The sequence below is a fragment of the Myotis lucifugus genome, unplaced genomic scaffold (assembly GCF_000147115.1).
Source record: "Myotis lucifugus unplaced genomic scaffold, Myoluc2.0 scaffold_166, whole genome shotgun sequence".
NCBI classification, from domain to species: domain Eukaryota; kingdom Metazoa; phylum Chordata; class Mammalia; order Chiroptera; family Vespertilionidae; genus Myotis; species Myotis lucifugus.
In genome coordinates this window covers 2,609,657-2,634,501 of record NW_005871214.1, presented here as the reverse complement: position 1 = coordinate 2,634,501, position 24,845 = coordinate 2,609,657, and the positions used below count along the sequence as shown (strand labels likewise).

Genomic DNA, 24,845 nt, shown 5'->3' with positions numbered 1-24,845 from the left:
GGTCGGGGAATGTCAAGGGGGGGGAAAAAGGAGACATATGTAATACTATTTGTAATACTTTAAGAAATAAAAATTATTATTAAAAAAAAAAAAAAAGAAAAAGAAAGATTCAATGTTATGAGCTTATTATGGGTTCCATGTTGGCATTAGAACCTAAGAAGCTCTGCAGATGTGCTCCCCAATGAAAATGATGAAAGTCATTTTTAAAAACAAGCACTTAAAGTCTTGGAAATGGTCCTAAAAGTATACAGCAAATGAAGAAACATTTATTCAAAAAAAAAATCAACTAAACTGCAGTAGGTACAGTGAGAGTCTGTGGTATTTGAGCCAAGGCTCATTTTCTCCCAGCTCAGTAAGACAGAAACATTCATTCATTGTTTGGCTAGGAACAGAGCTCCTCTCCCTCAGCTACCAGTTGGAGAACTAACGTTTTCTGAAAGAGTCAGGACTTCCAACATTTCTCATCTTATTCTCAGCTACCTGTTTGAGGCTGGGTTCTAAGCATATGTAGTCCAGATGTGAGACTTCCTTTCTGGATAACCTACCTCATTGGATGGAGACTTTAGCCTGGACATGGTGCTACTGAGAATACTAGGGCCCTGATCACCCTTGTGTACCCATAGGGTGGAGGTTCCACACTGGGAGAGGCAAGAAAAGAAGACCTGAAATTACTGCTGCCCCTCTACCAAGTACTTACCTCCTGCAGCAGAGGTGTTACTCAGAGCACATCATTGTCTCACCTTCAGATTCAGAGCTCTGGCTCAGAGATTTTTTCCAGTGAGAGAAGCAAATGATTAACAAAACAATAACAACAACAAAAGGAACCAGCATTATTTGCAAAACAGTGTAGTCACGTTGAAGCCTAAGATTCTCTCAAAAACTATGGAGACTGTAGTGAAAAATAATTAAGAGATAGTTGGTAAGTTCATTAAAAACATAAGCTAAACTGTAGGCTGGGTCAATTAACAGGGAGAACCTGGAAAGAAACAGCAGAGAAGAGACCTCCTGGGATCAGAACAAATTTCAAACATTCATCTCCAAAGTTATTTTTTCAAAGGAGCCCAAATTTAATTGGATCAGTCTCTGAAGCAACATATGCCCCAAGTTATTGTTGAAAATGTAGAGCAATCAGTGGTGTTTAACAGCTGGGTGTGAGCATTTAATACAGAGAGCCCTGCCAAAACCACTGCTATCCCATGGGAACTGGGCATTCACAAGGCTGCACTACCCAAGGAGCAACATCAAAGATTTCACAGTAGGCGTGGAGGTAGGGATTAACTTCACTAAAGTTATCCAAAACCTCACTAAACTAATAAGCAAATAATAATAGCAAGCCATGCAGTAGGGGGAGGAGAGCATTAGTACTCAGAATTGCTACAGTGTTATCTGAAATGTCCAGTTTTCAACAAAAATTATGAGGCATGAAAAGAAACAGGAAAGTCTGATCCATATACCAGGTTAAAAAAAAAAAAAAGACAACAGAAATTGCCTATGAGATCAACCAGATATCAGATTAACAAAGATTTCAAAGTAGACATAAATATGTTCAAAGGACTAAAGAAAACCATGTGTTAAAAAAGTCAACAAAGTACGCAACAAAATGGGTATAGAAGGAACATACCTCAGTATAGTTAAGGCTTTATATCACAAGCCCATAGCTAATACCATACTCAATAGTGAAAAGCTGATCTTAAGATTAGTAACAAGACAAAGATCCCTATTCTTGCCACTTACTCAACACGGTATTGGACGTCTTAGATAGAGCAATTAAGTAAGAAAAAGAAAAGTCATTAAAATCAGAAAAGAAGTAAAACTGGTACCAGCTGTAGATGATATGATATTATAAGCAGAAAACCCTAAGGACTCCACCAAAGTAATTCATTAAAGTTGCAGTATACAAAATCTACACTAATAAAAGACAAAGATGCTAATTAACCATACCTTCGCTATGCCCACCAGCCAATCAGAGCGACTATATGCAAATTAACCCAACCAAGATGGTGGTCAATTTGCATATACCAGCTGGGAGCAGAGACTGAAGACAACGTAGAAGGAACCCAAGCGCTGCAGAAGGGAGCAAAGTAGAGGCGGCGGAGACAGGAACAGAGCCAAGGCAGCGGAGGCAGGAGGCGGGAGGCGGGAGGGAGCCGAGGCGGCAGAGGTGGGAGCCAAGCCCTATTGCAGGAATCTTCCTGCAACGGGCCTCTAGTTAATATATAAAAATTGCTTCATTTCTATACACTAGTGAACTGTCATAAAGAGAAATTAAGAAAACATCTCATTTACAGTTGCATCACAAAGAATAAAATACTTAAGAATAAATTTAATCAAGGAGGTGAAAGACTTGTACACTGAAAACTCTTAAGACATTGATGAAATAATTTGAAGAAGACACAAATAAATGGAAAGATAGTCCATGCTCATGGGTTTGTCATCAGGGAAATGCAAATAACCACAGTGAACATCACTTCATACATACTAGGATGACTAAAATGAAAAAAATCAGATAAATGTTGTCAAGGATGTGGAAAAATTGGAACTCTAATACAGTGCTGGTGGAAATGTAAAATGGGGCAACCACTTTGAGAAACCTGACAGCTTTCAAATGATTAAACATAGAATTACCATCTGACCTAGTTTTTCACTGTTAGGTGTATCCCCAAGAGAAATGAAAACATAGATACAAATAAAAACTTGTACAAGAATGTTGGCAGCAGTGTTATTCATAATTGCCAAAGGTGGAAATAACCCAGCTGTTCATCACTTATGAATACACAAATTGTGGTATACCCACGCAGTGGAATATTATTTGATCATAAAAAAGGAATGAAATACTGTTATATGCTCAACATGAATGAATCTTGAAAACATGTGAAGTTAAAGACTTCAGTCACAAAGACTACATATTATTCATTTGAAATTTCCAGAATAGGCAAATTTATGGAGTTAGAAAGTACTGTAATGGTTCTTAGGACTGGGGGAATGAAGGGATGGGAGGGTAATAGCTAGAGTAAATGGTTTCTTTTTGAGGTCGTGAAAATGGTCTAAAATTGACTGATGATAGTTTTATATATCTGAATATACTAAATAAACGGTTGAATTGTACACTTTATATAAGTAAATTGTATGGAGTGTGAATTATATCTTAGTGGAGCTTTTTTTTTTTTAAAAAAAAAGAGCCTATTGTGTGATTTCCACTGATTAGTATTTATGACTTATGCATTGCTGAGGCCAGATCTGATGAAGGAATAGAGAAGGAAATAGAAGTAGTGAGATTTTGCTGTTCTGTTCATGGAGTGAAATGGCTGTCAGGGAATCTTTTCTCGCATACTTATCCATAGAATTACCTAATAGAGGTGACTCAATTCTGAAGACAAGCAACTCATGTGTACATTTTAATACACCACTTTCTATGTTTGCCTCAAACGATGGAATTTTTTTCTAGGTTTATAAGTAAAATATAAAGGCCTAAATATAATCTCTTTTTTTTTCTCCCCCCCACCCGATTTGTACTTTAAAGGGAGTTTACACTGGGAGAGTACTTACCCTTCAAGAATTATTGATCCAAGTTGGGAAGTTAAATGCTGAAGCTGTTAGAGGTCAGTGGGCCAATCTTTCTTGGGAATTGCTTTATGCCACAAATGATGACGAGGAACGTTATAGTATACAAGCTCATCCACTATTTTTAAGAAACCTTACAGTACAAGCGGCTGACCCTCCCCTGGGATATCCAATTTATTCTTCAAAACCTCTCCATATACATTTGTATTAGAACTTATTTTGACTTGTATTGTCATCAAATGGGATGTCTTTATTTTTTCATTCTAGAAGAGTAACTGGGTGGTTTTGCAAACTTCACCGACCTTCCCTCTCTCTTCCCAAAAGTCAGATGCCTGGGAAAAGCTAAGCTCTATTAGTTGATTCTCTTAGCTATCTTGGGGGGGTGGGGGGGAAGAACTTTGTCTAGCATAAAAGTTAGAACTATTGGCCAATATTTGTGCCCTATGGATTGTGGTAGGCTTTGTTAAATATGAAGCATTTGTATAAAATTAGAAAATGACTTTTTAATGCTTTCTTAAATGTGGGATAGGTGACTTGACTTAGAAAAGTCAACAACTATGTAATTTTTACATACTTAAAAAGATATTCCTATCAGTGTTTTTAAGTAATGATAACGGTGCTATTACAAGTTACATAATGTATATATATATTTATTTATTTGAAATGCAATTAAATTTTATAGTATTTTCAAACTTTGTGCTGTTTTATTTTAATATTTAACATGGTCTGAATGACTAAATGTTTTCATATAATTATTTTCTTTTCATATACTTCAATTCAGAAACCTTAAAAATTTTTAATAAAATATTTTTCTTCCAAGTATCCTTTTTATGCATGTGAAAGGAAAGGAATTTATCCCACTTATCATTTAATGCTCACAGGATTAGCAATATTAGGATAATCCATGATTGCTAGAGGCCATTCTATAGATCTAGATCAGTGGTTCTCAACCTTCCTAATGCCGCGACCCTTTAATACAGTTTCTCATGTTGTGGTGACCCCCAATTTCATTGTTACAAACTGAACATAATTAAAGCATAGTGATTAATCACAAAAACAATATGTAATTATATATGTGTTTTCCGATGGTCTTAGGCGACCCCTGTGAAAGGGTCGTTCGACCCCCAAAGGGGTCGCAACCCACAGGTTGAGAACCGCTGATCTAAATCCTTATGCATTTCTTTTCAACTGAATATACTGTTTCTGAGGCATGACTTACCCAATAGGACTACCAGTTACTAGTGTTTTAGGGTGTCTGAGCTAAAGGCAAAAAGAGATGGGAGAAAAATTTTCATAATGTGAGCAGGAGTTTATTTTCATTTTCTAGCTGTTTACAAACTTTTTACAGGTACATATAACAAGGAGGAACAATGAATCTGCATCACTTGAGACATTAATTTCCTGTACTCATTACTTTATTTCCAACTAAATCTATTGTAGCCTCCTCGGTTCGTAATACAGTAGCACATTCTCTTTAGAAATGATTGGAATTATTTGAAATGTAGTGATTAGATTTTTTTATTATTATTCCATTTATTTAGTATGTGGAACAATTCAATCCAGCAATGTTAAAGGATAACTTTTTGGACTAATTTTTACTTAATGAATTCATGCAGTTTGTATGTTAGTCAATTTTGGGGAAACAGCATGGTTGTTAAGAAAACAGGGCTTGATGTTACTTACATCTGAGTTCAGAGGTCAGTCTTACGATTTACATAATTGAGATTTACTAGCTGGACAGTTTTATGTATTTTTTGTCACCTATAAAAATTCTCTCAAAAATACTCTCTGCCCTGGCCAGTGTGGCTTAGTTGGTTGGAGGGTCATCCCATACACCAAAGAAGGTGGTAGGTTTGATTTTTGGTCAGGGCGCATACCCAGGTTGTAGGTTTGATCCCTGGCAACCAATCAATGTTCCCCACATTGATGTTCTCTCTCTTTTTTTCTCTCTCCCTTCCTCTCTCTAAAATCAATTAAAAAACACTCCCTGTGATTATCTGTTTTAATGACTGTTTAACATTGATAGATTTAGCAATCGCTTAAGTAATGGACATTTTAAGTTGTTTAAAGATTTTCACTATTATCATAATGACAAGCCATGCTTTTCCTTCACCTCGCATCCTCCTCAAACTGCTCCCATGCCTCTCTCTCTCGTTCATGGCAAAGTTTCCTCATCTTCCACTTGTTAAACCATTCCAGTCTGGATTCCATTCTACTGTTTCCCCAAAGAAAGTTTTAATTAAGGTCCCTATTTAGTTTCAAATTGTCAAATCAACTAGTCACCTTTTGTTCTCGTCTTATTTGTCCTTCAAGTAGCTTTTGATACATTTGAGTACTCCTTGAATCACCTTTATTTTTTCTTTTGGGACCTCCCTGATACCACATTACCTTCATTTTCTTCCTATCTCTATGGCTACTCCTCAGTCTCCTTTGCTGCTTTTCCTTTTCTACCTGACCTCTAAATTTTGGAACTTTTCACCAATTGGCTCCAGGCCCCCTCTTCTGATTCTATACTCATCATAAACCATGTAATCCACTCCCAAGATTTAAAATATCAATAAATTGAGGATGTTCAAATATACAAAGTGGGGCAAAAGTGGGTTTACAGTTTTGAGTACATGAAAGAGTTAATACTTGTTATTAATTAATTGTATTACTAGAGGCCCGGTGCACGAATCCATGCACCAGTGGGGTCACTTGGCCTGACCTGCAGGATCGGGCCAAAATTGGCTTTTAGACATCCCCCAAGCGGTCCCTGATTGCAAGAGGGCTCAGGCCAGGCCGAGGGACCCCACGGGTGCACTATGCGGGGGCAGGGGAGGTTGGCCAGCCAGGGAGGGACCACGGCAGGGCTCCAGGGCATGTCCAGCCTGTCTCAGTCCTGATCTGCTGGACCCCAGCAGCAAGCTAACCTACCCGTCAGAGCATCTGCCCCCTGGTGGTCAGTGCACATCATAGTGACTGTTGGACCAGTCAACTGACTTTCCCCTGGTGGTCAGTGCACATCATAGCGAGTGGTTGAGTAGCCTTAGCATATCATTAGCATATTATGCTTTGATTGGTTGAACGGCCGACTGGCTGACTGGACACTTAGCATATTAGACTTTTATTATATAGGATTTTACATACGAACTGTAAAACTACTTCTGCCCCACCCTATATGTATGTAAAATCAACCTCTTTTCTTTGCACTTATAAGTTAGTTTTCTCTATCTGATGTATTCAAAAGTGACCTTATTGAATTTTCCCAAAAACCTGATTTTCTGACTTCTACTTTTAGTAGTGTCTAGGTCAGGGGTGGGCAAACTTTTTGACTCGAGGGCCACAATGGGTTCTTAAACTGGACTGGAGGGCCGGAACAAAAGCATAGATGGAGTGTTTGTGTGAACTAATATAAATTCAAAGTAAACATCATTACATAAAAGGGTACGGTCTTTTTTTTTTTAGTTTGCCCACAGCTGGTCTAGGTAATCCACAGCAGCCATCTCACAGAGAACAACTAGTAAAGCTGGGCAAAATAATATTTTAAACTAAACTTAAAGGTATCAGGGGACCAAGAAGATAATGAAGAATTACATCAACAAGATCCAAGGCAAAATGAAACTTAGACCTGAGTTCAGCATTTGGGCTGCTTCTCTTCTAGGAGCATTTGCAGTTCAGGAGGAAGTGGTTGAGAACCTGAGAAGTTAAACACTTTTATAGCCTTGCTGTGTAGTTAGAGGGATAAAAATTGGAGTCCAGAGCTCTCATAGGAAGGGAGGACTTGAGTAACTGACCACCCATAGGATTGGGACCTCAAAGACTACATCCTAATTTTAAGGGTGAACAAAAAATAGATGCAGTTTGAATATTCGCAATTCCTAAACTGGATTAAGGTAACCCTGGGTGCCTAGTGTACCTACCCACTACACAGAGCAAATATAATTCTTCTCTCAACTGACTTTTCAAGTTATTTTCATAATTTTTCAAATTTAGTACTAGACGATCTAAAATAAAGCACTTGAGGAGACAAGACAACATGATCAAAACCCAAGAAAAATGATAGTGAATATGAACATACAGGGCATCCAGTTAGTGAAGTTTTTAAGCACAGGCTTAAGTTATTACGCTTGGTACGTTTAAAGATATAAAACACAAGATTGAAAGTTTCAGCAGAGAATTAGACACTATACAGAAGAATTGGCAAGTCTCAAACTGAAAAATATATTCATCAAGTTTAAGAACCCATTGGAGATAATAATTAAGAAATGAAATGTCAGTGCAAAATAATAAACTTTTAAAAAGTCAATATGGAAACACTTGGGTTCACAGTTCTTGACTATATTTGAGAAAATGTACTTTGACAAAAATCTGCCTTTCTGTCTCGGGCTGCTGACAAGAGCCTGAGGATTGGGGGGGCAGGGGGGAGGGTGGATTACATATAGGTATTAATTACATGCTATAGAAAAACACTATACGGATGAGTTTCTAAAAATCATTTAAATTATTAATACATCTTCTACCACTCATTGGCTGGTGTAATTAAGCACACTGAATTCCCTTTTCCTTGATCCCTGTATTATGCTAATTTCAGTCTCTGAGTTTTCATTCATGACATTCTGGAGGCAAAGAATGCCTGACTTACAGAAGCTCAACAAGCCCTACCAGTGGTTCTCAACCTTCTGGCCCTTTAAATACAGTTCCTCATGTTGTGACCCAACCATAAAATTATTTTCGTTGCTACTTCATAACTGTAATGTTGCTACTGTTATGAATCATAATGTAAATATCTGATATGCAGAATGGTCTTAGGTGACCCCTGTGAAAGGGTCGTTCGACCGCCAAAGGGGTCTCGACCCACAGGTTGAGAACCGCTGCAAAACGTTGGCAAGTACAATGCCAAGCACTGAAGATTCAATGACAAGTAAAACAAAACTGCCCTGGACCCCTACCACCTAAAGCCTCTTTTGGTATAAATGCCACCCTTGAAAGGCTTAGTGCAAGTCACACCTTCTGTGTAGTTTCCACACTAATCTATCCACACATTTCTCCCTTTTCTGAACTTTGCACTATAGCCTGTACCATGCCACACGTTATTTTGTACCATTCTAGAATTGTTCCACAATCTGTATTTTTGTTTTTACCCCAGATGCAGTGTTGATTTATTAATCATAATTTCCATCACGTTTATTACATTTTATCCCCATACTACACCCCCCATTCCTCTCCCCATCCTAAGCAATCATTGTAATACATCTAATGTTTATCTTTTCTTTGTATGTTTTCTTGCAAAATGAGCACTACCTTCTATGCACATCAATTTGTGTATAAACATACTTGTGTTCTTTCTTCACTCATCACCATGTTTTAGGACATATCCATGTTGCTGTGTCCATTTATTCCATTGCTTTTCCTTGCTGTACCCCATGGTGTACCTCTATCGTCCCCCTTTCCCAAGGATAGCCACCAGGGTGGCCTCAAACTTCCTCAACAACTATTCTACAGTTACGTTATGTATGTTACCTTGGCTATAGCTAAACTGTGAACTGCTTATAAAGAAGAACTATGATTTTCTCCTGTTACACCCCCCTTTTGACAGTAGATAGTTAAGGAATATTTGTTGATTTTCTATTGTGGCCTATGCATGTTATCTACTGTAAGGTGCTAAAGATTAAAGTAAAATTAATTATAGAGTAAGGGGTTACCAATGGATTCTTCCTGGAGTTTAATCTTGACTTTACCCCTTACTAGCCCTGGGACCTTGGGAAAGTAATACCAACTTGCTTTGGGCATGTTCTTTCTTCCTCTACAAAGGAAGATAATACCACCTACTTTAGAGTACTTTCATGAGGAATAAATGAATTAATACAAAGCATCTCAGCCCTGGCCCGTTTGGCTCAGTGGGTGGAGCGTCGGCCTGCAGACTTAAGAGTCCCGGGTTCGATTCTGGTCAAGGGCACATGCCGGGTTGTGGGCTTGATCCCCAGAAGGGGGTGTGCAGGAGGCATCTGATCCATGATCCTCTCTTATCATTGATGTTTCTATACCTCTCCTTCTCTGAAATCAATAAAAATATATTTTTTAAAAAGCACCCCGTACAGCAAATAGCATATAACAGGTGTTTAATAAATCATGGCTGCTAGGAGTCTACTTCATGTCAATTCTTCTAAGAGAGTGTAAGCACCTTGGTGGCAGGACCATTTAGGTATTTCTTCACATATGCTCATTACCTAGCACTCAGCTTCATGAAATAGTCCCTACATTTACATTAATGGACTTCTATAATTCTTTGATTAGCATTCCACTAACCTAGATTTTAAGCATAAATGCCAGAGTATGTTAAAATGCTCTCTTATCCAAGAATGTAGTACGTATTACCATCTTTATTGCAAGTGTCATAATAATCTTTTATTTGTTGTTTATTACATGTTGGAAGGGAAGTTGTATGTATTAAGAAGTAAAATCACAAGTTAGTCTTCTGTGCACAAGAAAATGGCTGTTTTCATGGTTTCCATTTCTCCCTCCAGTGGCTTGAAAATGCAAGTACTCTGTCAGTCATGTTTTGTCTTCCAGATTTTAAAATAAGAAGCATCTGCATCCTGAAACAAAGTGACAGCAACATGAGTCAGTGCCACCTTGAATTTACCCCCGTTTTTGACAATTCCTTCTGTTTTAAGGAGCTCTATAGTTATGATTCACTGTTGAGAATCCTTATAAAACCTGAGCAAATGCTTAAATTAGAATAAAAATCATAGCTAAAATTCTAGATCTAGAAAATGGACTTAGCATCATTATCTCCTCTATCACTGGTAAGCATCTGCTCATGCCATTTTGTGAAATCTCTATTATTACTCCTCTAGAGTAGCATATCTATACTGACTTGTCTTAATAATTACAAAGAATCAGAATATTTAGAATAGAAATATTTGAGAGATGACTCTAAAATGTTTTGTGAACTTTTAGTTATATTGCTTAAAATAGAAAACAAAGCAACTCATTCATCCCTAAGGATGTAACATTTCATTTGGGAAGATACGCATTTACCACTTCCAAGAACTTGCACTAAGACAAAAAATAAAACACAAAATTCAATGCAGCTATTGTTCTTGATTTCTTAAAATAATAAAAATTCATCAAAGTTACAGACATAGTGTTCCTAGCCTCAAGGACAGAAACAAATTCAAGTACTACTGCCAACTCCATTTAATTTGGAATAAAGCTATATTAGCATTCTCTTAACTTAGATACTTATAAACAAATCAAAATAAGGAGATGGATATATGTAATAGAAAATAATGTGGAGGAAAGAAGCAGGGAGGAGAGAATTGAGGAAAAAAGTGAGAAACAATTTTTTAGTTCTCATGGTTTTGTGTAAAGAATGAGGTATGATATCTCAGAAATGGTACTGGGAAACAAAATGATGTCCAGTTTATCCTTAAAAAGTAATAAAGCAATAAGACCATGTAATAAACAATATATTAAAGACAGTGGTAGGAAGAGAAAGGCCATTACTGTTAGCAAAGGTTAGATGTAATCAAATGCTACATATACTGAGTGATGTTTATATTTATAGTTAGATATTGTGTAAATAAAACAACATAACATCTGCTACAGTAGGACTGAAACTCTAGCCCCTGGTCCTTCTTTTCCCTCTGAAACAACTATTTCTATAACGTATTATCTCTCTGGCCTCTTATTTAACTCTTTGATCTTCACTATCTATTAGCTCAGTATCCCTGTACCATCAAAATGAAAGCATTAACAGCTAATCCTTAGTAAGTATAACACTCCACGTGTGTTTTAAGAGTTTTCCACATACTAACTCATTCAATCTCAATGACAATCCTATGACTAGATGCTACTGTCATCAGTAATCTCGTTTTGTAGATGGGGACATTGATTAACAGAGAAGTAACTTGCCCGAGATCTTGGGACAGTAGGGTAGCCTGGCACCAGGATGCCGTCACCTCTAGTAAGATAGCCTTTCCCTCTGGATTCTTATCCATCAGTGGGCACAGTACCACTCTATCAGCTGTACTCCATAAAACTTAGATGTTATCTTTGATGAAGCTCTACCTTTAGACCCATCTTACACCACCAAGCCCCAACATTACCAAAATACTTATAAATGATGTGGCCCAAAGAAAACTGGTCCATAGTACAAGTTGGTAGAAAATGTGTAACTCCTTCCCCCACCCCCCTCACCTTTATGGTTTTTCAAAAGCTCCGGAGAGGTTAGTGCAGTATGGAAGTTTTATAACCTTTAAGTCTTTTTAAGCATTTTTTAAAGCATTTTTGCTTTTTTTTACTAATTCATTTTTACTATCCTGCAAAAAGTTGAAGTAAAATAAATGTATGGCAATTCATGGATTGCTTAAATAGTGGTAGGTTATATAATGATACATATGGTATGATCCCATTTTAGAATTCTCTTTATATATCAATCCCTACTAAATTCTTTCTTTAAAAAAGTAGTATCACTGAAAGACATACTTCAACAATAAAACCATCCTGCCCTGACCAGTTTGGCTCAATGGATAGAGCATCGGCCTGAGGACTGAAGGGTCCCAGGTTCGATTCTGGTCAAGGGCATGTACCTTGGTTGTGGGCACATCCCCAGTACGGGGTGTGCAGGAGGCAGCTGATCAATGTTTCTCTCTCATTGATGTTTCTAACTCTCTATCCCTCTCCCTTCCTCTCTGTAAAAAACCAATAAAATATATTTTAAGAAAACAAAAAAAACAAAACCATCCACAGAAATAACCTTTCTTTGTGTAATCATATCTATAATTTTTGGCGTAACTCCTTACATTTCCTGTGCTGTTTATATATTAAACCCTTTTGATGGTCACAATTTTCTCAGAAGCAGTTCATAATATTCCGCACTTTTCTAAAAGAATGACTGTTGAAAGAATGAGTGATCAGCTTATTTTCTTAGACGTGGACATAGGCACAGCTCAGATGTGCAGAGTGCTTCTGGATCAAGTCAAAAGAACCAGCACTACCCAGCGAGAGTGCATCAGTTTTAACAGCACAGTAACTGGTAAGCACTGGGCAAAGTTCACGTGGTCGTGGGGAGAAATAAGAGGGGGGGCCAGATATCAACCCATGGAGGGGACACCAGAGCTGAGACTTATAGGATGAGTAAGAGTTTGTGAGGAGAAAGCGTGTTTGGCACATACACTGGTCAAACAATGAGTGTAGAAGCAAAAATGGCAATCTCTGATTTGATTTTAACCTTGTAGAAAACTTTTTTCTCCAAGACCAGTAGTAATTTATAATAAACCAACAGATATGCATGGGGCATAGAATACATCTAGTATCTTTTGTATTGATATCATGAGATTAGTGCAGAGTTAGTAAGAAAAGTTTTTAAGCACTAGAAAATTTCATACTTTCCTAAAGATTGATATGTATTAAGAAATTTATAAATTGTTCTTACCAGACCCTTCTTAAAGTTCTCAATCCTTTTCTTCCCTAATTTGTTTGTTACCCACAAGGCCCAGGTTGGCATATACTGCCACAAATACGCCATTGCCAAAAAAGGTTGATCCGAAATCCAAACTTCTTTCAAGTCATTGGCCATGCAGATTAATATCAGCCGCACGCACCGACTGGTTGCCATCTTGTAGGACTGGTCTGCATCACTATGCATAGCCTAAGAAATATTTTAAAAATTAAGTGAATGGTGAGTATTCATCCAAGGATTTCACAGAACTTTTAAGCTAGAAAGGACCCAGAAGTCATCTAGTTGACTTTTTAATGTGACCTCATACCTCTTCAGACCCCAGTGGATACTAATAGGTGTCTATAATATTCCCAAAAGCCTAACAGGAAACACACACTTACCAGATAAGATTGTACAGGCTAACTAAAAGATGAAGGTTCTTGGCTTTTAATTACAATTGTACCATCTTAATGTACTTAATGATAATTACATATCACTTTAGTAATAAAAATCTTTAAGCAAATTAACACATACATTTAACAAATGGAAGTCTATAAAACATAGAGTCCATGGGGGTAAAACAGAGCAAAAAGTTCAAAGTGGTTTCTTGGTAGTGAACAAATCTGGCACTGCTCATCTAGTTAACCCACTACCATTCTATCAATAAACAAACTGAGGCCCAGAAAGGTAGCAATTCATCCGTGCTCACACAGATCATTACAATAACCAGGTCTACATGCCAAGTCCCTTGATTCCTATAATTGGGTGATTATTCTATTTTACCTTAGAGCCTCCACAAAAAATGTGAAAATAAAAATTATATCTGTTAACATTTACATAGAAGCATATACAGACTTATGTCTCAGTAGAAATAGATCTTAATGAAGAAGGAAAATGTCATGGTTTTTAGAGGGATTTTGGTATTATTGAGTGACACTGGATTCTTCGTGAGACGTGTGCTATTCATTTGATAAATCACTTTGTGATGTGTAATCTGAGCTGAGGAAAACACAGACTTGGGTGAGGCTAAAATAAAATTATCAAAAGTGTTTTTCTAAGCTCCTTCACTGGGATTCCTCTTTAAAAGCCCAGTCAGGTTAATATACTGAAATTCAGCCACACAGAACCTCTCAGTGTTGCTATAATTTATGAATTTATAGAAACTGGGTTTTTTTAAATCACATAATAGTGGGTCACTTACCAGTACTATCTCAGCAATTTCTTTAACCTTTATTAAAACTGGCTGCTAAAACACTATCAGCTAACCTTAACAATTTTCCTAATGCTATGAGTTAAGGTGTATAAATAAGTCATAAGCCGTTCTAACATGAAAACCTGAGGCACAGTGGTACAAAACCTACATATGACTATGAAACCATTCAAATTACACCCCAACGAGAAAAGTTTACCTGTGTGGTATCATTACGTAGGGAGTTCTTCACAATATTTGATTGCACTGGTCCTGGGTAAATGTTAGAAACTACTATACCTGGGTACGTGGCAAGTTCGGTTCGGAGGCCATTAAAAAAGCCCTAATATAAAATAAAGCATATAAAATAAATACAGACACATCTCATGAAATTACTTGTCTTTGACTATGAAGGACAATAAGTAGCACATTATAAAATATGTTCTGAAATGCCTGAATAAAGCACAGGAAATGTAATTGTGCAATCTTATTAGCCATTTTTAACCTTAAGACTTGAGGCAATCAAGAATAGCATTCTCAGCTCTTTCCGGGTATGAGTGGCTCACCTGTTTGGAAGTGGTGGATCATGATTTTTAGGGTAGGCAAGCACTGGATAGGTGAAAAACTGCCCCCTGGAGATTCTGATACACCCTCCTGAGACCAGTCCCCATGTCCCCACTCCAAAAGGGGTGCATGTTTTCCACTGAAAATCACTCAGATTTGGTTTCTTTTTATCCCTCAAGGTGGTTTAAGGTGCCCATATTGGGGCAAGAGGGAGTGAGAGGGATTAGTACTTAACAAACTCTCAAGGAAAAATTCAACTTTTTCTATTTATTACTAGTTTAACAGACAATTAGTTTCAGCCAACATCCATCTTTTCTGGGTGGTAAAGACCCTCTAGACCAGCGGTTCTCAACCTGTGGGTCGCGACCCCTTTGGCAGTCGAACAACCCTTTCACAGGGGTCGCCTAAGAGCATCCTGCATATCAGATATTTACATTACGATTCATAACAGTAGCAACATTACAGTTAGGAACTAGCAACAAAAGTAATTTTATGGTTGGGTCACAACATGAACTGTATTTAAAGGGCCAGAAGGTTGAGAACCACTGCTCTAGACTTAAAGATACTGGCCATTTCTAACCCAAATAGGGAGTAAACATCTTTCCCTAACCTCTTTTCCTAATTTAGGAAATGGTCCAAGACTAGAAGCTGAGTTAACTACTGAAAAGCCTAAACAGCTAACCCTGTGATCCAACAACATTAGTTTTACCAGCCCTTAATGCTGACCTCTAACAAATAGGGCCTGTGAGGATCCATGCTGTCAGAGACACACACAGTGCCTAACTCAGATGGACAGGGAAAAAGGCTAAGTGAACTCCCAAACCCTTAGCTTTCCGCCCCACTTTAGCAAAGAGGAGAGAGGACAGACACCATGAGAGCCAACACATCAAACATCAGCACCTCTCTTTGTTTGAAATCACATCTAGTATAGCGTGTGAACGTTTCATTGATAAACAAGTTCACTCTACAGCTTGCTGGGCATCGGGGAAGGAGACGTGCTCTTCAAAGAGCCTTCTGGTTTCAGAGTTCAGCTACTGGTATAAGCAACTAGTCTCAATCTGCCACATGGTATCAGAGCATCAAATCCAGTAACAAAACAGTGAGTCTTGGAGGGCAGGCCAAACACCTCATATTATCTGACTGAAAACATCCTGCATGTCTTATGAGATACTTGGTGCCAAACAGATGGTGTAGCTTCTTTCCCTCATCTACCAGCCCGAGACTTGCCCAACTGCTCTGCAGGAAGTGACTGATACCTTATAGTGCCAGATATGAGGAAATCATCAGTGTAGCTTTCCATTTCATCACTCTCTTCAACTGTCTACTTTTCACAACAGAAAGGACGTCCTAAGGAACTAAAGCTTCAAATTTTCATGAAGCTAATGATCAGTCAGCTATTCATCTCATTATTCCAACAGTGAAACATTCTATGTAAACTGACCTTCAACAGCATTAATTATAAATTGTGTGTCTCCTTTAATCATTCTTCTCCTCTTGGCCTTATGATCTAATTTGTTCCATGTTGCAGTTTAATAACATTTCTTCATATCCACTCTTAGCCAACATTAAAAATTCATACGTTTCTAATATTCACATCTCATAAGTTAAGCAAACCAAACCAAGCTTTTCTCCTAGCCTCTGCCTTGACTAGATTTTCTTCTTCCAATGCACCCAGGGTAAATTGAGTCAAAGCTAAACCCAGCAAGGGATATGAAGATCAAGGCTAAACATCTAGTGGGTAGTTCCTATTTCTGACATGCTTATATATATATTTAGACCAGGTAAGATAAACCCCACCTAAAAGGGGAAAGGAAAAATAAGTCACAGAAATGGGGAGGAAAACTACATCCTGAAGTATGTGAAGAAGTGAGGGGTAGACCCCAAATTTGCCAAGAAGATATGGTAGAAATGAGGAGAAGGGGAGGGTGACATATTGACTAGACTATAATTCTTGAGGGCAGGGACCATATCTCATCTTTATATTCCCAGGATCTGTTGGCAGTGTATGACACAATGTAGGTACTCAATACATGTTTGTTGAATTACAAAGAGGCATGTGAGGCTCAAGTCTTTTTTAGCATCTTCTGGGAATGTCATCTATCAAAGGTCTCCTTGCGGTTCTCTCTGTCTCTCCACATCACTGCACAGTTCCAATGACCTCTTATAGTGATGGCCATATCCCCCCATGTACATTCAGGTCAGTTCTATCAAAGTTTGTTTGAGCAGACTTACCCGAAGAGCATGTTTGCTTGCACAATATCCACTGGAAAGGGGCGCAGCCATGATACCCATGATGCTATTCACAGTTACAATCTTTCCTTGCTTCCTCTCGATCATGTGAGGCAGAACACACTTTGTCAAGGACACGGTTCCTAAGTAGTTAAGCTCTATCAGCTCCTTGTAGACGTCCATGCTGGCTTCCACACACAGAGAACGCTGGGATCTTCCACCATTGTTGACCAGAATGTCGATCTAGACAATACAATTAGAAAAGAGGCACTTTGGTGATGACCTGTCGATGGATTGATGGAATCCCTAGGGGTGGTTACTTAGATTGATAACTTGAAGAATCATTGGAAAAGACTGGTGTATTTTCAGAGTCAGTAATAAAAATATAAAATAAAAATTAGAATTCATCCATGGAATTAAATTTCTATTTTAGGTGATTCTTTAATGGAAAGTAGTGTCATAAAAATAAAAGGCACCCTGACCAGTTTGGCTCAGTGGCTAGAGCATTGGCCTGTGGACTGAAGAGTCCCAGGTTCAATCCTGGTCAAGGGCATGTACCTTGGTTGCAGACACATCCCCAGCAGGGCGTGTGCAGGAGGCAGCTGATCGATGTTTCTCTCTCATGGATGTTTCTAACTCTCTACCCCTCTCCCTCTCTGTAAAAAATCAATAAAATATATTTTTTAAAAATTAAAAATAAAAAATAAATAAAAGGCACTGAATTTTTAGCTTCTTTTGTTCTACAAAGAGGAGTTAATACTTGTTAAGGTATGAAAAGTACTAATTTCACAAAGCCAACAACTCAGAGATTAAAAAGCCCAACTCATGGGCCTTGATCTCACTGCATGGACCCATTTGCCTAAAGCCCTTTTAATGAGAGCACCACAAATGGGAATCTCTTTGCAGCTACTTCAAAGCAAAACATGTCAATTCAAAATGCTACTTACTTTACCAAACTCCTGCAGAACCGCTTTGGTCGCCACTTCATGTGAACTTATGTCAGCCAGGTCAAAGGGCAAAACAAGTATGTCTTTTCCTTTTAAATTGCCATTCTCTAAATAAAGACACAAAATTAGCGTGGAAGTCATGCAACAGTTCAATCAAGCTCTTTGCTACTTGCATTAACACCCATCCTACAACCAGACTTGGCAACAAACTCATTTCTGAGTGGTTATGCGGAAGAGTTTCTCAGTGATCAAGAAGAGGACTGGTGGTAATGTGGCAACATCTTATCGGATAAAAGCTAGCTGGGTACACAGGAAATAGAATAGCTCTCCTCAACTTGTATATAAACAGTCTAATGTTGGAACAGACTCTAGAAGAAGTCAAGACAGTACTACATGCTAAAAATAAAAATAAAAATTGCGAGGGCCAGGTCCATGTGGCTCAGCAGTTGAGTGTTGACCTATGAACCAGGAGGTGATGGTTCAATTCCAGGTCAGAGCACATGCCTGGGTTTTGGCCTCGATCCCCAGGAGAGGGTGTGCAGGAGGCAGCCAATCAGTGATTCTCTCTCATCACTGATGTTTCTATCTCTCCCTCTCCCTTCCTTTCTGAAATCAATAAAAATATATTTTAGAAACATTTTGGGAGCAATTTCTTTAAAGTACAGAGGCACTTTTGTTTTATGAAAAGTTCACAAAGTTAGTTGCTCTTTTACACACATTGAAAAACAAAGTTTATGCTTAAGATCAGGAAGAAGCTCAGAGCCCTCTGGTGACATGACACATAAAAGCTTCCTTCCAGAGGCTAAGGATCCCAGGAGGCACAAAAGGAAAAATACATAATCCTGGAATTCCCAACCAGGAAACATGTTGGACTGTATAGCCCTTTCTATTTCTGTTCAACAAAAAAATTATTTTTCTTGTGAACTCTAATCTTGGAATACAATAAGTAGTGCCAGTAAGAAAAAACAAGCAAGTAGAGAGATATGTAAAAGCTTTATGGGCAAAGGAGTAAATTGTAAAACATTAACTATTTTAAAAGAAAGAGAAAAGTTTGCACCAGTTGTCTGACAGATAAAAGGAAAACAATCAGCTTCAATCCAACTAAGAAATGCTGATATGATTCATTTTTGCCAGTACAGGAACTGCAGGTCTCGACAGTGGAAGAGCAACTACCATAAGAAACGGCCCAGCCCTGGCAGATTTTTCCCAGTGGGTAGAGCATTGACTGCACACCAAAGGGTCACAGGTTCAATTCCTGGTCAAGGACACATACCTGGGTTGCAGGTTCACTTCCCAGCTCCAGACAGGGCGCATGTGAGAGGCAACCAATCAATGTGTGCCTCTCACATGGATGTTCCTCCCCCCTCCCTCGCTTTCACTTTCAAAATCAATAGAAAAAATAAACTCAGGTGAGGATTAACAAACAAAACAAACAACAAAAGCAAAGAAAGAAATGGCCCAGGGCAGAAACATCAGAGGCCTTTGAACTCAGTGTCCTGAAACGGCCCTAGTAGATTTTGCAACTGACTCATTTCTGGGTGGTTAGTTCCATCAGCAAAGTGAAAGAAAGGTTTCTAAAGAATGATAGGTAGATGACCAATAAAATGGTCTGCTGGAAAATTCAAAATTATCTCAGTTTAGATACAAAGTGTCCATGAGAAATTATAACTTTTTTACTTAAGGCTGCTTTCAATGTGAACATAACTACGTTAAAACACAAACAAAAATAAATATTGTTGCAACATATAGCAATATGAAAAATATTGTCTCAAGTTGCATTTTTTAAACTTCATCCTTTATAACAAAAATTTTATATCATCCTATATGACTTCAATATCTGACATTTTAGCAGAATGTGTCAGGATCCTTTCTAATTAAATTTCTGTGCTTAACATGTGTGTCATACATAAGAACTATTCCTTCTTTAAGTCAAAAATATAAGACATTTATGTGATTTCTAAAAATCCATCAACATTTGAGAGAATTGGTGGTCACTCCCTAATGCCAAGAGGCAATGCAAAAAAAAGTAGAAAGGCAGCAGAAAAAGGGCAGAAAAAGGGCAGAAAAAGACAAGGGCAGCTAATTAAGAGATGCCAAAAGGAAGAGGATTTGGGTCAAAACACTTGGAGCATTTGGAACCAGAGTATACTGCCCAGGAAAATCCCAGTCTTACTGCTGAAATTCCCCGAACTGTATTTGATTTTGGATTCTGATTTATTGCTGTTTCAGATTTACTTACCAAGGCATCTTCTTTTCACCCTTTCCAGCTCATGCTCTCTCCTGGCAGAGAGCACCAGAGAAACTCCTAGTTTCGACAGCTGGTAAGCCAGCTCCTCACCAATACCACTGGATGCGCCAGTCACCCACACCACCATGTCCGTCAGCTCCCATTCTATTGAGAAAGGAGTAAGGAGTGAGGGGAGAAAATAAGCTATGGATTACACGCATATCCAGAGATTATCCCCCCAAAGAAGTATTTTAAATAATACCCCTAATTATGAACATATAATATGTGGAACTTAAAAATTTTAAATATTGTTTATGGCCTTGATATTATGGTGATAGTCTCACAGATGTATACTTCTCCCCACACTCAAGTTGTTTGTAAAACTATGTGCATTTTTTTAAAAATATGTTTTTATTGATTTCAGGGAGAGGGAGAGATAGAAGCATCAATGATGAGAGAGAATCATGGATCGACTGCCTCCTGCACACCCGCTACTGGGATCGAGCCTGCAACCTGGGCTTGTGCCGTGACTGGGAACTGAACCGTGACCTCCTGGTTCATGGATCGAGGCTCAACCACTGAGCCACACCAACTGGGCTATGTGAACTTTTATATGATTATCATACCTCAATAAAGTGATTTTTAATTTTTTTTATTAAATATCCTAAGAAAACAACTCCTACGCAATTAAAAAAAAGCATGAATTTAAATCATATTGGTAACAGTTATCAATTCTTTTATTTTGTGTATTCAGACTCTTGGGTGAGTTTTCCAAACTTTACTTCAAGGTAAACCTTATAACTCCATGGTCTGACTTCAAGGCTCTACTCATCTATGTATTTGATGGAGAAAAAGTAAGGCTAAGTAAATAGAAAGTCTGCCTAGACTCACTTTCTCACTTTCCTTCTCCATAAAACGAGGGATTCAGATTAAGATGATTACTAAAGGTCCTATCCAGTTGTCAATTCTATTATTCTAATTTCTTGCAATGGAGGTATTGATAATGAATCTGAATATGCTAAGTCCTACTCTATGGTATGGCGAAACCACCCTGGACTTTGAAAGTCATACGTTCCCCCTCTGTCAATCATATCTGATGCCTATCAAGTAAAGGTTATTTTGTAAAAATATTCCCCCAAATGCCTGCGCTTTCATCTTAGGAGAAGCCAGTGGTTCACCCACTATGAAATGCATGACAGCGAGATGAAATGCTATACTCTGCTTGCCCAATCATGTTCTCATTAAATAAAAATGTTACAATAATAAAGCAATGATGAGTGATTTATCCTCCTTTTGTCCAATGAAAAAAACTTGTTTACAATGAAGGAGATGAGAGCCTTGTCTCTCTGAAAGTGTCGAGTCACTGTGATGCAACATTCCCGTGTGCCTTACTCATCAAAATGTGTTATTTATTTAAAAAATAGTTAAGCCAGGAATCACTTAACATGTGCATTTCTGGTTTTCTATTAGAAACATTAAAAATCAGGAAACTAGTTTACTATTTTCATCAAGCAATTCTATAGCCTGTTAGGTTGACAGTCTGAGCTCCAGAAACTGCCAGGGTTCTAATCCCAGCTCCACCACACACAACAGTGAAATGCTCCTGTGTGAGAACTCGGAACCTTCATTTTCTACAACTGGAAAATGGGATTAATAATAAGAACTCCTCCACTGAACTGGTGAGAGGAATGAGTTAAAACCTGTAGTGTTCTCAGAGCAGTGTGTGACTCATACCCAGTGCTTAATCAAATGTCCATTGTAATCACTGCTAAAAGTCTTTTAAAAAAATAGATGTTTTAAAACCAAAACATAAGATATTCACTCAGTAACTTGTGTGTCCCAATTTCTCCAGCCAGGGGCCATGGGATTACTAACTGTAACCGCTTACCATTTTGTTCATTACTTCCTATATGTTTGCATTACCTTATTAAAATCCTCAGAAGAACCTCATGAAGTAAGAATTATCTCAATTTTATAAAAAAGGAAACTGAGGTTTACAGAAATTAATTTACCGCATTGGACTATAAACTCCCTTAAAGCTGAGACCCTATCTGCCTTGTTCCTCGCTAGGTCCTCAGTGCCTAGCACACTGTAATATCAATAACCGTAGAGCAAACACCCAAGAGCCCTAGCAGAGCTGGGAGATGAGCTCCGAAGTCCACACTCTGACCACTCGACTATGGTGCCCGCATTTTAATATAACTAATGTTTTACAACCCAACTGTTTTTCAGCCATTCAAGAAAAAGCAACTTGTCCTCAGGAAAGAGGTTTCACGTAAATATCTGAACTGAGGATGGAAACATCCCAAAAACCATGTCTAGCCTACAATGCTTTCCCATCATATAATATGCTTTCCTGGAAAGGCACAACTGAGCCACCTCCTAAAGGACTTTCTCGGGAATATAAAAATGTCTAATTCAGATAGTCATTTATCCATTCATCGACTACTGATTGTCCCAACATTCTGCAATTCTCAGACTCTAGGGTAAATATAGTCTGTTTATAATAACTATTTACTAATTAGCATAGGACTAACAAAGATTTTATTTTACCCCAATATTCAAATATTATTGAAATCCAATGATGAAATCCAATGATTTACTTTAGTCCACCTGCAGTTCTGGAACCTTCCGGACGAAGAAAATCTTTTTTTAGCACTAACTTTTATTTGCCAATTCCACAGAATCTGGCATACACAGCGGTCTCCCTAAAAAGCCTCTGAAAGCAGATTCTCAAAGTTGGATGGGAACTTAAAGTTCACCCCCAAACCCAGTTTGCGAATTCTCTCCCCAGGTTGGCTAGTCTCAACTTCATTCCCTCACAGGATGAGGAAGCTAGTTACCTCCGAGGCATTTGCTCCTTGTTTGGACCAGTCTAATCATTCAAGGAGTTCAAGGATTCTAACAGTGATGTGATGATATACCTTTAACTTCTACCCGCCAGCACCTGACGCCTTGAGGCATCGGAAAGAATAACTCAAGCCTGTCTTGCACATGACAATCCCTCATTTCTTTGAAGTCAGCTGTTATGTCCTCCTTAAGTCCTCTCCTCTTGCTTCTCTAAGGCTACAGAATACATAAACACCTCCAATTTCTGCTACCCTCCCTCAGATGACATGGCATCAGGTTACCTCACTCTTCCGCTCACACCCCTCGGCACAAGCTCTAGTTGGTCAACGTCCCGCTCTATTGAAAGGAGCTGACCAGAGCAGGACACAGGATTCCCCCGGGGGGTCTGTACAGTTCAGAGCAGGGTAAGATGACTCAATTGCTTCGGTTGTTCCCCAGAAGACAGGCTGTGCGAGGGCCTGGACAGTGGCTGGAGCAGTCATCGCTGGATCCCCAGTGCCCAGCACAGAGGCTGACACGGATTATAGAAGACATCTGTTGTTGTTTGCAGTTTGTTGCTTCAAGACACTAAATATCTCCTGGGCTTGCCTAATTTTTCTGGCATTCAGTTCACAGTTGACTCATATTTAGGTTACTGTCAACTAAAACCTGAGTTTTCCCCACATGTGCTGCTGCTGAGACTTTCTCTACTCTGGACTTGTGCCATAGATTTTTCCCTGGACTAAGGTGCAGTATCTAAAATTAGTCACCCTTAAATGTCATCATGAGAGAGATATGCCTGGAAATGCAGAGAATTTCTCTAGAAGGATACATAACAGGTAGGAAATGGTGGTGGCCTCCAGGGAGGCAGACTGGCTAGCTGGGGGAGGAGGCTGGGAAAGCAAGAGCTTTAGTTTTCACTGTATAACCTTTTGTATTTTTAATTTTCTATTGTGTCAGTACATTGTTTATTTTTCAAGTAACAAAAACTAACTCTCCAGAGAAGATAAGGAGGATAATTTTTTTCACTTTGGTCTACCCAGTCTGAGCTGTTTTGGAACCTGAGTCTACTCTACCCCATATTCCTTTAACTTTTTTTCAGTATCACCCCTACCCCCAGGAGTCCTGTAAATCATTTTTTTCCTAATAACTCCCCCATAGAATTTGAATTCCACTGATATACTACGTATCTGTTTATGTCCTGTACATAAGGAGTTCTATCAAGGTTACTCTTCAGTAAGAATAGCTAAATTTAAAAATTAAAAGTTAAACATTAACATTTAACTTTTACATCTGTATTTGCTGGATAACTTTTAATGTAATGTGTTTACTTAGATAAATGATAATGTATCAACCTACATATGCAAATCATGTAACTATATAAGAGCAATGTAATTAAAATCCTCCAAAATTGTTATTTTTCCACCAAAAGTAAAACACTGAAAGAAATTAAATAAATTTCTTAAAAGTTATGTTTAGTAACATTAACTTTTAACTTTTACTTGATATGTGAAAATAACTTTTAATTTAACTGACTGCTAGATATTGTCAACATTTCTCCTTTTCAATGCTTGACATAATGAGCAGTTGAATATTTTTTGTAGAATTAAGTAACAAAATATAAACTATTTTTGTGTACTTCTCAAATCCAAGTTAATTCAAAAGCATTGAGGAGCCCTAGCCGGTTTGGCTCAGCGGGTAGAGCATCGGCCTGTGGACTGAAAGGTCCCCAGTTCGAATCTGGCCAAGGGCATATGCCCAGGTTGCAGGCTCGGACCCCAGTGTGGGGTGTGCAGGAGGCAGCCCATCAATGATTCTCTCTCATCATTGATGTTTCTATATCTCTCTCTCTCTCCCTTCCTCTCTGAAATT

General features: G+C 38.3%; 2 protein-coding genes and 1 long non-coding RNA gene across 4 annotated transcripts in view; 1 reads left to right on the top strand and 2 right to left on the bottom strand.

The window, feature by feature from the left end:
- Nucleotides 1-2,345, bottom strand: part of LOC111827447 — a 5,042-nt gene extending 2,697 nt beyond the window's left edge. Inside the window, exon 1 of the long non-coding RNA XR_002831028.1 lies at nucleotides 546-2,345. This is a non-coding gene — a long non-coding RNA (uncharacterized LOC111827447). The remainder of the gene's footprint in view (nucleotides 1-545) is intronic.
- The window catches only part of PCNX4 (pecanex homolog 4), a 27,460-nt gene extending 23,207 nt beyond the window's left edge, over nucleotides 1-4,253 (top strand). For both annotated transcript variants that reach the window (XM_006096048.3, XM_023759912.1), the window contains one exon: nucleotides 3,521-4,253. In XM_006096048.3, the coding sequence (XP_006096110.1) occupies nucleotides 3,521-3,772 (252 nt within the window). In that variant the 3' untranslated portion in view covers nucleotides 3,773-4,253. The remainder of the gene's footprint in view (nucleotides 1-3,520) is intronic.
- Nucleotides 4,254-9,903: 5,650 nt separating this feature from the next.
- Nucleotides 9,904-24,845, bottom strand: part of DHRS7 (dehydrogenase/reductase 7) — a 16,976-nt gene continuing 2,034 nt past the window's right edge. The window contains exons 2-7 of the mRNA XM_006096047.3: nucleotides 20,157-20,309; nucleotides 17,918-18,024; nucleotides 16,974-17,213; nucleotides 14,398-14,520; nucleotides 12,983-13,198; nucleotides 9,904-10,139 (exon numbers count right to left, since the gene is read on the bottom strand). Of these exons, the coding sequence (XP_006096109.1) occupies nucleotides 10,092-10,139; nucleotides 12,983-13,198; nucleotides 14,398-14,520; nucleotides 16,974-17,213; nucleotides 17,918-18,024; nucleotides 20,157-20,309 (887 nt within the window). The 3' untranslated portion in view covers nucleotides 9,904-10,091. The remainder of the gene's footprint in view (nucleotides 10,140-12,982; nucleotides 13,199-14,397; nucleotides 14,521-16,973; nucleotides 17,214-17,917; nucleotides 18,025-20,156; nucleotides 20,310-24,845) is intronic.